The sequence below is a fragment of the Paroedura picta genome, chromosome 1 (genome assembly GCF_049243985.1).
Source record: "Paroedura picta isolate Pp20150507F chromosome 1, Ppicta_v3.0, whole genome shotgun sequence".
NCBI classification, from domain to species: Eukaryota; Metazoa; Chordata; class Lepidosauria; order Squamata; family Gekkonidae; genus Paroedura; species Paroedura picta.
In genome coordinates, this window is record NC_135369.1 from 55,500,882 (window position 1) to 55,515,463 (window position 14,582).

The 14,582-nt window shown below is 44.2% G+C and overlaps 1 protein-coding gene across 7 annotated transcripts in view; it reads left to right on the forward strand.

Annotated features, from left to right (window-relative positions):
• SMYD2 (SET and MYND domain containing 2) overlaps window positions 1–14,582 on the forward strand; it is a 57,957-nt gene that overhangs the window by 22,228 nt on the left and 21,147 nt on the right. For all 7 annotated transcript variants that reach the window (XM_077339111.1, XM_077339120.1, XM_077339130.1 and 4 more), the window contains 4 exons: window positions 408–518; window positions 7,898–7,958; window positions 9,917–10,041; window positions 11,278–11,345. In XM_077339111.1, coding sequence (XP_077195226.1) covers window positions 408–518; window positions 7,898–7,958; window positions 9,917–10,041; window positions 11,278–11,345 — 365 coding nt within the window. The remainder of the gene's footprint in view (window positions 1–407; window positions 519–7,897; window positions 7,959–9,916; window positions 10,042–11,277; window positions 11,346–14,582) is intronic.

Consider the following 14,582-nt stretch of genomic DNA (forward strand, 5'->3'; position numbering starts at 1 on the left):
AGTGCTATCTCCGCCTCCAGCGCCTGCCCTTGCACCCGCGCCTCCCCAATAAGTGAAGAAACTGACGCAGCCAGACTGTACACTCCATTGCCTCTTGCTTTCTGGAGACAGTTAGGGCAAATGGGAAGTGCCAATCAGTATGGCAGCACTGACTCCTAATCTGTGGTCTTTTAACTGGGTAGAGCTCTGGCAGCTGCTCAAACCCTCTATAGCCTAAATCTTACTGATCATCTCTTAACTGTGGTGATGTCAACACTCAGGTTTGTTCTTTTTAGTTCAGATTTTGCAAGTGTCATCTTATTTTTCTAAAGGAAACATGTTTTGTTTGACCTCCAGATTCTGGTGGGGCAGGCAGAGCATCCTCTTCTCATTTACAAAGTACAACTGCACAATTTTTTCTCTTCCAGAAACAAGACTGGCCAATGCACAAGCTGGAGTGCTCTGCCATGTGTACATTTGGACAGAATTGGAATCCCTCGGAGACAGTGAGACTCACTGCGAGGATTCTTGCCAAACAGGTGAGCAAAGCCCAAGGTCTCAGAAAGAGTGCTGGTTTTTGTTTTGAAAGATGGATAGGAAAGGGCCAGGAAAGAAATCAGGAACTGTTTCTGAAAACTTCACTTTACGTCTACTTGTTTATGTTACATTGACAGCTGTTCTGAGAATTAATAACTGATGCTGCATTCTGGCTGTTTATCTATTCCTAATGCCATTGAACAACCTCCCTCTCCCCTTGTTCTCCATTAAAATCTTCCATCAAAATTTATTTCTTGTAAACCCTTTGAAAAGTGGAAATTTTGCTGACCCATCATAACCTTGCTATTTTGTCCTGCTTCTTTTACATAATATTGCACTTAGAGTGGGGTCAACCCAGAGTTGGTTCTTGGTTCCACACAGCAGCCATGGGGAGCGGCTGTTTAAAGACAATACTCGGAATGCCACGAGCAGGGAGGAAAGGTGCCTACATTCCCCCAGCAATTTCGCCTTCTTTTGCTGCTCCACGTGGCATATTCTGCACATATGGAGCAGCAAAACCTGGGAAATAACTTTCCAGTGTTTGTTTAGTCATGGAAGAATGGCAGAAAGGGAGGCAGGAGCTTGTCCTGTCCCTTTGTTTTTAAAGAGCCTTTCCTGCAGTTGCTGTATGGCTTCAGGGAACCTGAGCTCAGTCTGGGGGACCCAGCAAACTTACAGTTTGGTTGTGGGACAGTTCAACATTGCTGCTTGCACTGCTGAATGATAACCTGAGATGGAATAGCAGGATGTGTGTGAAATGGAGGATGCTATGTGAAATGGAGTTATGCACAATTTTTTTTTAAAATGAGGGGAGAGAGAAAGAAAATGCAGATTGCTATCGTTTCAGTTGCTTCAGATATTTTCACTCCAAGTTGGGGCTTTCTTGAAAGGAGTAGTTAAATTAGGCACAGTTTAGTAGTTTATCTCTGCACTGTAATAAATCTGTTATTAGTTCTCTGTAATTTGTAGTCAATAAATTTTCAGAAATTCTCTTACCAATTGCCGTCTACCAGTCTTCCAAAATAGGATATAGTTCCAGGGTGGATCTTTAAAAACAAGCCAGGAGATTTCAGATTTATAAAAAGGAGGGGGGATAATAAAAGTAAATGTCAATGGTGAGGGTCAACTTTTTCTAGCAAAAACCCACTTATTCTCCACTGACTTCAATGTTATCAGAATCCACATGGAACCTGTGTAAATGAAACATCCCCGTGGAACCTGTATAAATTAGGCATCCCCTGCCAGTAGGATCTCACCCATGGGAGGGGAAGATGTGAGGATAGAGAAATAAATTATCTTCCTAACCTGGCATAATATGCCATGTGATGGTCACCTCTAGACTGGATTTCTGCAACTCGCTCTACGCAGGCCTACCCTTATCCTTGATCTGGAAACTACAACTGGTGCAGAACGCTGCGGCCAGGATCCTCACTAAGACATCATGGAGATCTCACATCCACCTGGTACTCCAGGAACTCGGCTGACTCTCAGTTGAATTCTGGATTAAGTTTAAGATTTTGGTCATCACCTTTAAGGCCATATGCAGTCTGGGCCCAGTGTAACTGAGAGACCACCTCCCTACTTATACCCCCAGAAGAGCTCTACGCTCCACCACCTCCAACTGGCTACAGATCCCTGGCCCTAAAGAGGCACATCGGACCTTAACAAGGGCCAGGGCCTTTTCAGTCCTGGCCCCCACCTGGTAGAATGAGCTCCCCGAAGAGATCCGGGCCCTGCCTGAACTTTCACAATTCCTCAGGGCCTGCAAAAAGGAGCTCTTCCACAAGGCATTTGCTTGAGGCCGACTGACTCAAAACATCTACAGGTGTCCTCCCTCACCTACCGAGGGCTTGTCAAAGTTTGTTGAAATGCTGTTCTAGCTGATATGTTATTATTATCTTTAACTGCTTCTGCAGAGTGGAATAAATAAAAGAGTAAACCCTAAGGGGAAGGAGAAAGGGCGGGCTGTGTCCGGGATAAAAACTCAGAGGGCTCAATCAGGAGCCGCAAAGCAGCTCCTGATTGGGCCCTCCGAATGTCACTGCAGGGCCAAGTGGCTCCCCATTGGCTGCTTGGCCCAGCATCACCTTGCCCAGCCGGGGACTCACCGCACACAAGGAGAAGCAGCCTTCCCCGACAGGGAGTACTCCCGGTGGCTTCCCCTCACCCTCGCGAAAGGAGCAGGGACGCTCCTTTCCCGCCTGAGGTCCCTTCCCACTGGCCATTCCCCGCTGCTGCTTCCCCGCACCCAGACACACACACACACACACACACACACAGCGCCTCACCAGCCAAAACCCCCTGGCCGCCCCCCTCGCCCCGCCGCCGCTTCCCTGCCCCCACAGACATGCACACACACACACAAACAACCCCCTGGCCACCCCCCTTCACCCCGCCACCGCTTCCCCGCCCCCACAGACATGCACACACACAGCCACCCACCCACCATGCTCTGCCACCCCTTCCCCCACCTCACACATCCACGCACACACTCCTCTCTAACCCTCTCTTCCCTCGCCACCTCCCCCTCCCCGTTCGCCCCCCATTCTCCCCCCATGATTCCCCCCCCAACCTTTACACCCCCCGGCCCCTCCTTCACCTACCTCTCTGCCTGCCTTCCTTTCTTCCTTATTTCCTGACTTCCTCTCCCCCACCCCACACATCCAGGCACACACTCCTCTCTATCCCCCTCTTTCCTCCCCCCCTCCCCCTCCCGATTTGCCTCCCCCACAATTCCCCCCCAACTTTAACCCCCCTGTCCCCTCCCCTTTCACCTACCTCTGTGCCTGCCTTCCTTTCTTCCTTCTTACTTCCTGAGTTCCTCTAATTCTCCATCTCCTTCCTGTCTCTCTGTCTTTCCCTCTCACTTGCTTCCTGTCTCTCTCCTTTACTTTCTTTCTTTCTCCCTTCTACCCATTCCTTCAACCACCCCTTGCCCTTTTTTCTCCCTAACCTTCCTCCTTTCCTCTTCTTCCTTCCTTCCCCACAGTCTGTTCTCCCCCTCTGGTAGGGCCCACTGTATTTCTTCTACAGCGGGCTTATTTTCTAGTTTGTTATATTGATATTTATTATATTGTTATTGTTATATTGATATTGTTCTATGTTAATGTTTATATGTTTTATGTAAACCGCTCAGAGCTGTAGGGAAGGGCGGTATAAAAATCTAAATAAATAAATAATATAAATAATTGCCTACAGTGGGATAAATCTAGATTCATTAAGAATTTTTCTGTTTAGGTCCCCTTTTCCCCAGAAGTCCCAAGGAATGCACTGTTTCAGTTTTCATATTTAAAGATATATATTGTCACAAAGTTTGAGTGCTCTGGCTTCTGTTCAGTTGTAATGTCCAATAAATGTCCCTAAGCGATGCTGACCTAGGGGGGTACAAATTACAAAAAAGAAAAAGGGGGAGACCCAATTTTATATGCCGATCTCCAGCCTGGCCTCAACCAAATGCCTGGAGGAAGAACTCCATCTTGCATGCCCTGCGGAACCCAGAGAGTTCCATCAGGGCCCTCAGCTTTTCTGGGAGCTCATTCCATCAGGTGGGGTCCAGGACCACAAAGGCCCTTGCCCTAGTTGAGGCCAGGGTCACTTCCCAGGGACCCAGGACAACCAGCAAATTCATACGAAGAGCCCTGTGGGGAGCATAAGGAGATAAGCAGTCCCCCAGAGACTGCATATAGCCTTAAAGGTCAAAACCAAAACCTTGAACCTAACCCAGAAGCTAACTGGCAACCAATGCACCTGTCTCAGCATCAGCTGGACATGGGCCAAGGTCCAAGGTCCAAGATGACCTAGTGAGGACCTGTATTGCTGCATTCTGTACCAGTTGCAATTTCTGGGTCAGGGACAAGAGTAGGATCGCATAGAATGAGTTACAAAAATGACCATTTCAGGGATCACTGTAGCCTAGTAGGACACTAGTACCCATGCTTGGCGCAGATGGGAAAACGCCATCTGGGATACCTTCGTTACCTGAGCCTCTATAGATAAAGAGGCATCAAAGGTCATCCCCAAATTCCTGGCTGCTGCCGTAGATGTAAGTTGCACCCCATCCAGGCAAGGGAGTCACACTTTGAGGTGATCCCTCATTTTTCCAACGGGAGGAATATCTCTCAGGGACAAAGCAGTGCATTATGTTTTCATAATGAGAAGTGGTGTAAAGAAGGACAGACTAGAGTAGCAACTGGATGAACTCTGTGGATGGTCATCCCTGCTTTATAGTGTTTGAATTACTGTTCCCTTCACACAGTAAGTTACTGTTTTTTGGGTTCCTCATTGTGGTTTAGCCAACAGGAAAAAATAAAAAATATCTAAAGCAAACATTTTAAAACAGTAAATTAACACAACAGCTTTGACAAGCCTTTACCAACCTTTTGACCATGGAGGAGCCCGTGAAATAATTTTTCAGACTTCAAGGAGTCCCAGAAGTGATGCCAGCTGGCCATGCTCCCCTACCACCACACCCTGGAAGTGACATCACTACAAACACCCTTAGCCCTCCTTTTGTTCCCTCCCAATGCCTTTTCTACTACTGTGGTCACTCTGCCTCATGTAGGCCAGAAAGAAGAGTAGGAGCTGAAAAGACAGCTCGTCCTCTTCCCCCACTTCAGAGTTCCTGCAGACCCGTTAGACCTCCTATGGACCCCCAGAGGTGAATGGACCCTTGGTTGGGAATTCCTGGCTTAGACAGTCATATAGAAAAGTGTTTTCACGGTCCGCTAGAATTTCCACAATTAAAATGAATATATTACCCAAGTTTAACTTTTTATTCCAAGTACTACCATTATTCATTAAAGATAAGATGATATGTAAGTGGCAAATGGGAATAAACAAATTTATTTGAGACTATAAGAGACCTAGGATTCTCAAGATGAGAAGAAAAGAGGTGGTCAAGCTATACCCAGTTTGAAGCTTTATCTACATGCTGCCACGCTTGTCGCATTGGCAGATTGGATAATAGACGCAACAGCTAGAGACGATCTTGGAGAAGGAGGGCCTAGAGCAGGGGTAGTCAACCTGTGGTCCTCCAGATGTTTATGGACTACAATTCCCATGAGCCCTTTCCAGCATTTGCTGGCAGGGGCTCATGGGAATTGTAGTCCATGGACATCTGGAGGACCACAGGTTGACTACCCCTGGCGTAGAGGAAGGATTTCATAATATTCTTTGGCCCTCACCCAAATAGAAAGGGAAGAAGAAACCAAATCTTAATCTATGGTCATCTGGTTTGATGAATATATGGCATAGATACAGCAATAGACTTTCTCCTTCACCTTCACTGCTGAAATCTTCCATTGAAGCTTATTTCATGAAATCTCAGCAAAAGAGAATAACTTGTTTAAAATATAAGGACATGGTATCTAAGACAGGAGAATTCAAAGACATTCAAACATTAAAAAAAGGAGTGGAAATACAGTGGTTAGAGTTTAACCAGTTGCTTCCTAGATTCAGTTCAGAATTTACTAGGCGAGTGGAGATGGGTGCTCCACTCCCGGAATTTGAGGTTATCTTAATTCATGCCAAACCACACTCACAAAGTCAAATATATAAATTGTTATTAAGATATGAAACTGAAGCAGAGCAGGTTAAGGGGTTTACAGTTAAATGGATGCAGAATATTGGAACTAACTTTACACTGGAAACATGGGAACATATCTGGGCTAAAGTACCTCAATGAACAAACAGATATTAAGAGGAAACTGGTATAAGATGTTTTATAGATGGTACTTAAAACTTAAAGTAATTGCAAAGATGGCTAAGGGCTATAACAATAAGTGTTGGAAATATGAAAAAGTGGGGTCCTTTTTCCATATGTGGTAGAGATGTGGGAAATTATTAGATTTTGGGCAAACGTACATGCTATTTTAGAAGAGATGCTTAATATTAAGTTTCCTATGAGAACTGAATATATGTTATTAAGTTTGCGTCCAGATCTACTCACTTCCCATGTCAGAAATCTGTTTTTTTTAATGCTACTACGGCGGCAAGACTAGTATTGGCCAAGAACTGGAAATCTCTGGATATACCAACTATTGAACTATGGCTGGATAAACTTGCTGATTTAGCAAAAATGGCGAAGCTAATGTCCATGGTCAACAAAAAGCCAATTGAAGAATTTCAGGAGCAGTGGAGCTTCTACCTGGATTACTTTGCCAAATGAGGCTCCAAGCAGGATACAGGGACTGTGGGAGGACAAGGGATGGGGGATATATTGTAATCAATACCTATTTCTTTCTTTCTGTATACTTTTATAAAATAAAAAAGATTTTTAAAAAAAATGTTTTTCCCCCCAGGATGAAGTTTTGAAGCCACTTCAGATCTACCCAAATCAAAACTTTACTTGGAAAATATCTTACCAGTATTGTTTAGGTATATTTTGGCATCCCAAATGTATCTAGGTTTTCTTGGGATGGGGATACAACCTAGAGTATCCCAAGAGAAGAGTAAGGGCTCCTTGCACGTCTCAACAACTAGACAGAGGTTCACATAGGTTGCTTTTTTCAATGCAGACTTTGAGAGTGTGAGACGTGTATCTCAGAACGTGTTTTCAGGGAGCAAATGGGATTGGTAAATTTCAAGGTCACTCTGTTTTATGCTGTTGTAAAGCAGTAACTTCTTTTTTTTGACTCCTCCCCTTAACAAAAAAAACATTGCCTTTTGAAGAAATTTATTTTTGAGATCTGCTTGTATGACGAGGGTGACCCAAATGCAATCTAGAGGGAGGATTTGGAAGACCTGCCGGGAAGGTATCAGGCTTACCCCCTGCGCTGCTTTTCTTTTCTTTTTCTTTTAAAATTAAAGCACAGTCTAGTGGTGATCCACAAACAAAATTAGATGTTTAATGATGAAAAGTCATTGGAATAAATTTGTGCCTTTATAGCTAGCAGGGAGGTGGGAGGGAGCCCGACGTGGCATATGAAAGCTAAATATGCAAACCATAGTCCCTGAACCTCAGCTGTTGGGCCACCTGCAAACCCGTATTTAATGGCCAAGATTACAAAGAAGTGGCCTTAGGCCAACACTGGAGTGTTCCTTTTAAACTCTGTCAGCATTGAGATGATTCACTTTCCTCAAAGCAAAGTCTGCCTTCTGACTGCTTGCCATGGTTAGCTGCTTTCTGCAGTTTAAAACAAGTGACTTGCTTAAAAAGAAATACTTATTCTGTTTGTGTGTGTAAATTTGATGGGCATTCTGGGATTAGAGTTGGTTAATTTCACATACGGTGTAGGCAAATTAAAACTAAAATGTTGTGGGTTGACCTGTGTTAGTGAGGCAGACGCGTGATTTATGTTAGAAGGGACAATTGAGAATAAGATGGTGAGATACGTGGGGGATTTTTGAAAATGTCGCTGTCTTTTTTCCCTCCCATTCACAGAAAACACACCCTGAAAGGACTGACTCAGAAAAACTCCTTTCTGTAAAAGAGTTTGAGTCCCGTAAGTAGAACTGACCAGACTTTTCTATAGGCAGTTCAAAAAGTATTTTGGCTGTGTAGCAACTGAACAACAGCTTTATTCTGTTGCATTTTTAAGGTGGTGTAAAAAGAGATTTAAAATTCTGGCCTGTTAATTACATAGCATCTCCCCAGCTTTCCACGAGGGTGACTTTGTAGATTGTGATGCTACAGGATTTAAAACGGCCAGTGCTGTTACCAGAGAGCATAGAGTCAAAGATGCTGCAGTCGCTTGGTGGTGACAGTGTCTTTGAGGCTAATGGCAGGCCCTTTCAGGGAATAGTAGCATATCTGTCACTACCAGTCAAGTCGGATTTGTTCTCCACAATTCTATTTGTGTCCTAAATGCTCCAAAAGGGAGCCAGGGAAGCCGAGAAGGCTCTTGCTTCTTCTCTGTAGAAACGGAGCACCTGAACAGTGCCTTCTACCTGCTTGCCACTCATCTGAAAGGCTTGGAGATGTGATGACTAAAAACAGCTTCACAGCTAACCCTGAGAAGAAAGGGACAGGTGTTTTAACAAGTAGTGTAACAATTTCAATATATATTTTTGCATAGCACACCACTAATTATGTTGTGGGTCTGGCTTAACAAATTGTCATTTAGAAGAAAGAGACCGGGGGGACAATGCTGAGATTCTGGCTGTAGTATTTCTAGATTATTTCAGGACATTAGTTTCTCAGAGGCCTGGCTTCTGGAGAGTGGGTAGGCAACACCAAGCAACACTTGCCCTAAGCCATGAATGCACAATAGCCAGCCAGGGGTGAAAAGGTATTTACCAAAATCTATCTTGAACATCTTGAGAAAATTGACTTTTCCTATACAGAATGAAAATTCTTTCAACGTGGTTTCTAGTCATAAAATGGCAGCCTCAAATTGTAATTCAGAAGTTTGTCTTAATCCTGACCTTTTTAATGTCCACATGCATATTTTTATTGTCTGCAAGTACATAATTCTTTTTTCTTCCCTCCATATCTATTTTTGCTGTATATTCCTTTAGCATTCTCTGAGGGTTTTTCCTCCATCTCATGCTTTGGTGGCCCGTGAGTTGAGAATATGAGCCTGTTTCAATTTCCCCAGGGGATGTTTTTAGGGTTTAGACAATCCAGTGGATTTTGTTGTTGCTGCTTTTGTTGCTTAAAAATACCTCTGACCCAAAGGAGCTGCTGATCAATTTTGATTCTGTACAACAGGCTATGTTCAAGCAACTCAGAGCAGATAAACACAGCCGCTAAATAAAGGGAATTTCCAAGCAGTATAAATCACTTGACCTTTCAAGTGTGAGAATGTAAGGAAGCACATCTCCTTTTCTTACAAGCCCATAGCATGAAGCGATTGTGGAACAAGCACAGGTGCACAATCTGCTGCTCTGATTATTGCTGGAAAAACAAATACCGGGAGGCTGTGAATCAGAAGGCAGGTGGCAAACATCCGTGTGGCTACACAAATGGAAATAACCGTTGCAAGCCCAACCCTTTGAGCAAATTGCAGCTCTGCTTTCCTTGGGAGTGGAGAACATGTTTTGTCTCTGCTGAACAAATGCATCTCGTTTTAGAAGAACTACTTGCTGATCAAGGAATGTAACGTTATCAGTACCTGTTTAGAAGCAAGGGGTCTTTAAAAAGAAAAGGTTAAGCATTAACTGCAGGTGTGCTGACAAACAACTCACAGATATGACAAGGTGATGGAAATTTGCCCATCTTCTTTATATATAAAGTTCACACACCAAACCGATTGAGGAGTATTAGTCGCTGTTGTTGGCATCATTCATTTGTGCAAGGTCTTGGAAGAGGACAGTAGTTCACCATAGTACCCATCACGCCTGCTTCCCTTTGTTAGAGGCCTCCCCTCTTTTAGTAGTGCTACCTTGAAATGGACTTGCCTGCAGTTAACAAGCAGAGTGATCTCGGTATCAAAACAGAATTGTATTTTTCCTCTTGCAGATCTTGATAAGCTTGACAATGAAAAGAAGGAGCTGATTCAGAATGACATCTCCGCTCTCCATCACTTCTATTCAAAGCACATGGACTACCCTGACAATGAGACTCTTGTGGTCCTCTTTGCCCAAGTAAGATGCATAAAGTCACGAGTGCTTTGATCAGCTGCTTAGGCTGCACCCCAGGAGCAGTTTTGTGCATGTTGGGGCCAGCAGTTTCACACTAAACCAAATGTGCAGGAAACCCTGCTGTAAAACACCCACATGCACCCACATGCTAAAGTTCTGTGGCATTTTGTGCACTGATCCTTCTTCAGACCCTCCCGCTGACACCCCTAATTCTTGGGTGCTGCATTTGGACTTGCAGACCCACTTACCTGATGGTTTTTAATAGAACAGAGCAGTTGGAGTGAAGCAGTATTCATGTCACCGCAGATGTTCTCATTGCTAGAGGAGAAAACAGCCATTAAAGCATTCCTGCACCAAAATTCCATTTCCATTCAGCTTTGGGAGGGCACTGTGTACAATGGTGATTGGGTACAATTGGTCACTGTAGGTGTTTAAATCACTGAGGAAAGAGAATAGAGGCACGTTCTGGATGACCTTTTTTTCTGAAAAGCATTCATGTACTTTTGGAAGTCTGGTGCCTCAGAGATCTGTGCTTCCTATAGAGTTGAGAATAGATCTTTAATCTATACCTTCCAAATACTCTTCTGCCTCTTTGTTTCTAAGCCACATATGTCTTTTGCAGGAGGATAGCAGGGATTTGTAGCTGCCAATTCTAATATGTCTCTCTATATTTTTAAAACCCCAGATTTAACACTTTCATTGCATTCAGCAAGCTTTTACTCTTCATACCTCAGGAAACTATTTATTGCAGTTCCCACCCCTCCTGTTTTAATTTTTCTCTGCTGATGTAGACAAAGTTTCTGTGTTCTGGGGCTAAATTCTGATCCCACTAAGATTTACAGTAAATTTTATGGATTCCGAACTTAATTGCCTACTTCACTCCCATTTCAATTTGAAATGTAACATCCTCCCTACACATATTTTCTCTTTCCTCCCAGAAACAGCATCCAGGAGGCTGTTTTTCTCCTGCTTTCCTTTGAGATGCCATGGCCGTCTGGTGCGGCTGCCCAATTCTTAATCTTCCTATGCCATCACTACAAAATTAGATTGCAAATAACTTTTGACCTCCCTACTTATAAAGCTAGTCACTCAACAGCAAGACCTGATTAAGAATAAGCAGCATTCTAATCAGATTAATCAGTGAGGCATAGAGGAAATAGGGTCACTTACCATGCTCCGTTAAGCAAACCAGCAGATTTTGATTCCCAAGAACTGAGTGTTTCTTTCTCTTTTTCTCAGGTTAACTGTAATGGCTTCACCATTGAAGATGAAGAACTTTCTCACTTGGGGTCTGCAATATTCCCTGAGTAAGTGCTTTAGATGTGGTATACCTATGTATTTCCAACAAGTATACAGAAAATTATAACTTATTTGCCAAAGTGAAGTATTCCCATGCCAACTCCATTCGCTCCCCCTATATACATTTGCGCTGGGTTAATAACTGGGTTAATAACTGGGTTAATAAATAAGATGAAGAGAACGTTTCATGCAAAGATGGGTATGATAAGGGACCAAAATGGTAGGGACCTCACAGAAGCAGAAGAGATCAAACAAAGGTGGCAAAATTATACAGAAGAACTATACAAGAGCGAGCTTAACATCCCTGATGACCACAATGGGGTAGTTACTGACCTGGAGCCAGACATCCTGGAATGTGAAGTCAAATGGGCCTTAGGAAGTCTGAGCAACAATAAAGCTAGTGGTAGTGACAGCATTCCAGTTGAACTATTCAAAATCTTAAAGGACGATGCAGTAAAAGTGCTACACTCAATATGCCAGCAAATTTGGAAAACTCAACAATGGCCACAGGATTGGAAAAGGTCAGTTTACATTCCAATCCCAAAGAAGGGCAATGCCAAAGAATGTTCAAACTACCACACCATCGCACTAATTTCTCATGCTAGCAAAGTTATGCTCAAAATCCTACAAGCTAGGCTCCAGCAATATGTGGACCGAGAACTTCCAGAAGTACAGGCAGGATTTCGAAGAGGCAGAGGAACTAGAGATCAAATTGCCAACATACGCTGGATCATGGAGAAAGCTAGGGAGTACCAGAAGAACGTCTACTTCTGCTTCATTGACTATGCTAAAGCCTTTGATTGTGTGGAGCACAACAAATTGTGGCAAGTTCTTAAAGAGATGGGAATACCAGAGCATCTTATTTGTCTCTTGAGAAATTTATATGCAGGTCAAGAAGCAACAGTGAGAACTGAACATGGAATCACTGACTGGTTCAAAATTGAGAAAGGAGTTCGGCAAGGCTGTATACTGTCGCCTTGCCTATTTAACTTGTATGCAGAGCACATCATGAGAAATGCGGGATTAGAGGAATCACAAATTGGGATCAAGATTGCAGGGAGAAATATCAACAACCTCAGATATGCAGATGATACCACTCTAATGGCAGAAAGTGAAGAGGAACTAAAGAGCCTGTTGATGCGGGTGAAGGAGGAGAGTGCCAAAGTTGGCTTGAAACTCAACATCAAGAAAACAAAGATCATGGCATCCGGCCCTCTCAATTCCTGGCAAATAGAAGGGGAAGAAATGGAGATAGTGACAGATTTTATTTTCCTGGGCTCCAAGATCACTGCAGATGGGGACTGCAGCAAAGAAATTAAAAGACGCTTGCTCCTGGGGAGGAAAGCTATGGCAAATCTAGACAGCATCCTAAAAAGCAGAGACATCACCCTGCCAACAAAAGTGCGTTTAGTCAAGGCTATGGTCTTCCCAGTTGCAATGTATGGCTGCGAAAGTTGGACCATAAGGAAGGCCGAGCGTCAAAGAATTGAGGCTTTTGAACTCTGGTGCTGGAGAAGACTCTTGCGAGTCCCTTGGACTGCAAGGCGAACAAACCAGTCAGTCCTAGAGGAGATCAGCCCTGACTGCTCTTTAGAAGGCCAGATCCTGAAGATGAAACTCAAATATTTTGGCCACCTCATGAGAAGGAAGGACTCCCTGGAGAAGAGCCTAATGCTGGGAGAGATCGAGGGCAAAAGAAGAAGGGGACGACAGAGAATGAGGTGGATGGATGGAGTCACTGAAGCAGTAGGTGCAAACTTAAATGGACTCCGGGGAATGGTAGAGGACAGGAAGGGCTGGAGGATCATTGTCCATGGGGTCGCGATGGGTCGGACACGACTTCGCACATAACAACAACAACAATAACTTTCCACTCTGCCACTGGATAAAGCACGATGAATTGTGCTCACATGAGATAATTGAAGGCTGCAAATGAGTTGAGAGAGCAGTACTTCCTCCTATGCTGTATTCCTGGTTGCCATGCATTCATAGGTTGGTGCTACAGCATCATGCTTGGCATGCATAAAACTTCAGGTTCCGTTCCAAACATCACCTGTTAAAGGATTTCAGGCTGCAAATCTCAAAGAAGCCTTTATGGGAGAACTTGGAGAGCTCTCTTCCATCACAGAAGCCAGTACTGGACAGAATGGACCAATCATATGATGGTACAAGGCAACTGTCATGTTTGCTTCTGGCTCATTCCATGGCAGCTTCACCAGTGTCTCAGGATCTTCTTGGGGCTACCAGTTGACTTTCTCCCTCGAGTCCCCCTTCCCCGGTTTTCAGGTCCTTGGGCCATTTGGCCTCCTATGCATCCTGTAAGATCACAGACTGTGAGAACAAATGGGATGGAGGGAAGGGGTTGCCTGACTCTATATCTGCTTCAAACTTTTTCATATTGTCAACTTTAGCAAGAAAGCATCCAGTGTAGCCATTCGTAGTGTCTTGAATAAGCTACTGAAGTTTTCCTAAGACTTAGAGTTTGCCTTCTTGGGGAGAATTGCCACAGAACATGACAGCAACTCCATATATATCAATGTTTGGTGACTGAGTCAGTATACAACCATATGCAAAGTCACACAGTGTTTTCCTGCACATCTGACTTTTCATAAGAAAAGCGGAATGAAAGCAGGGGAAATTCCAGCACAGAGGATTGCGGTCCATCTATAGTGATCCCCAACCTTTTTATCACCAGGGACCGATCAACACTTGACAATTTTACTGAGGCCCAGGGGGGGGGAAGTCTTTTGCCGAGGGATGTCACCGCCTGAGCCCCTGCTCCACTTGCTTTCCCCCCCAGTGCCACTGACTTCCTACCGCCCACTTGGGGGGCGCTGCCAGCAGCAGCTGCGCAGTGCCACGCCGAGGGGGAGCCCCAGCCATGGCGGCCGCTGGAGAGCACTAAAGGTGAGCCAGCGGCAGAGTGACAGGGCAGCCCCCAAGGCAGCAGCCGGGGAGGAAAATAAGGAGGAGCTGTGGCCCAGTACCGACTGATCCACAGACTGGTCCCGCTCCCTGGACCGGGGGTTGGGGACCACTGATCTATACAATGAGAACATATGTTGCTGTAAATATAATAATCTTCTTTGTTTAATATTTAATTTGAGGCATAATCTGTCACAGAAGATGGATGGATAATCATAATGAAGTTTTTCTATGCAAATGATGTTTGATAGACCCTGCACTGAAACTTTTTATCTGCAAAGATGTACACGATTAAAAAATTACAAAACTTCTTTATGAGA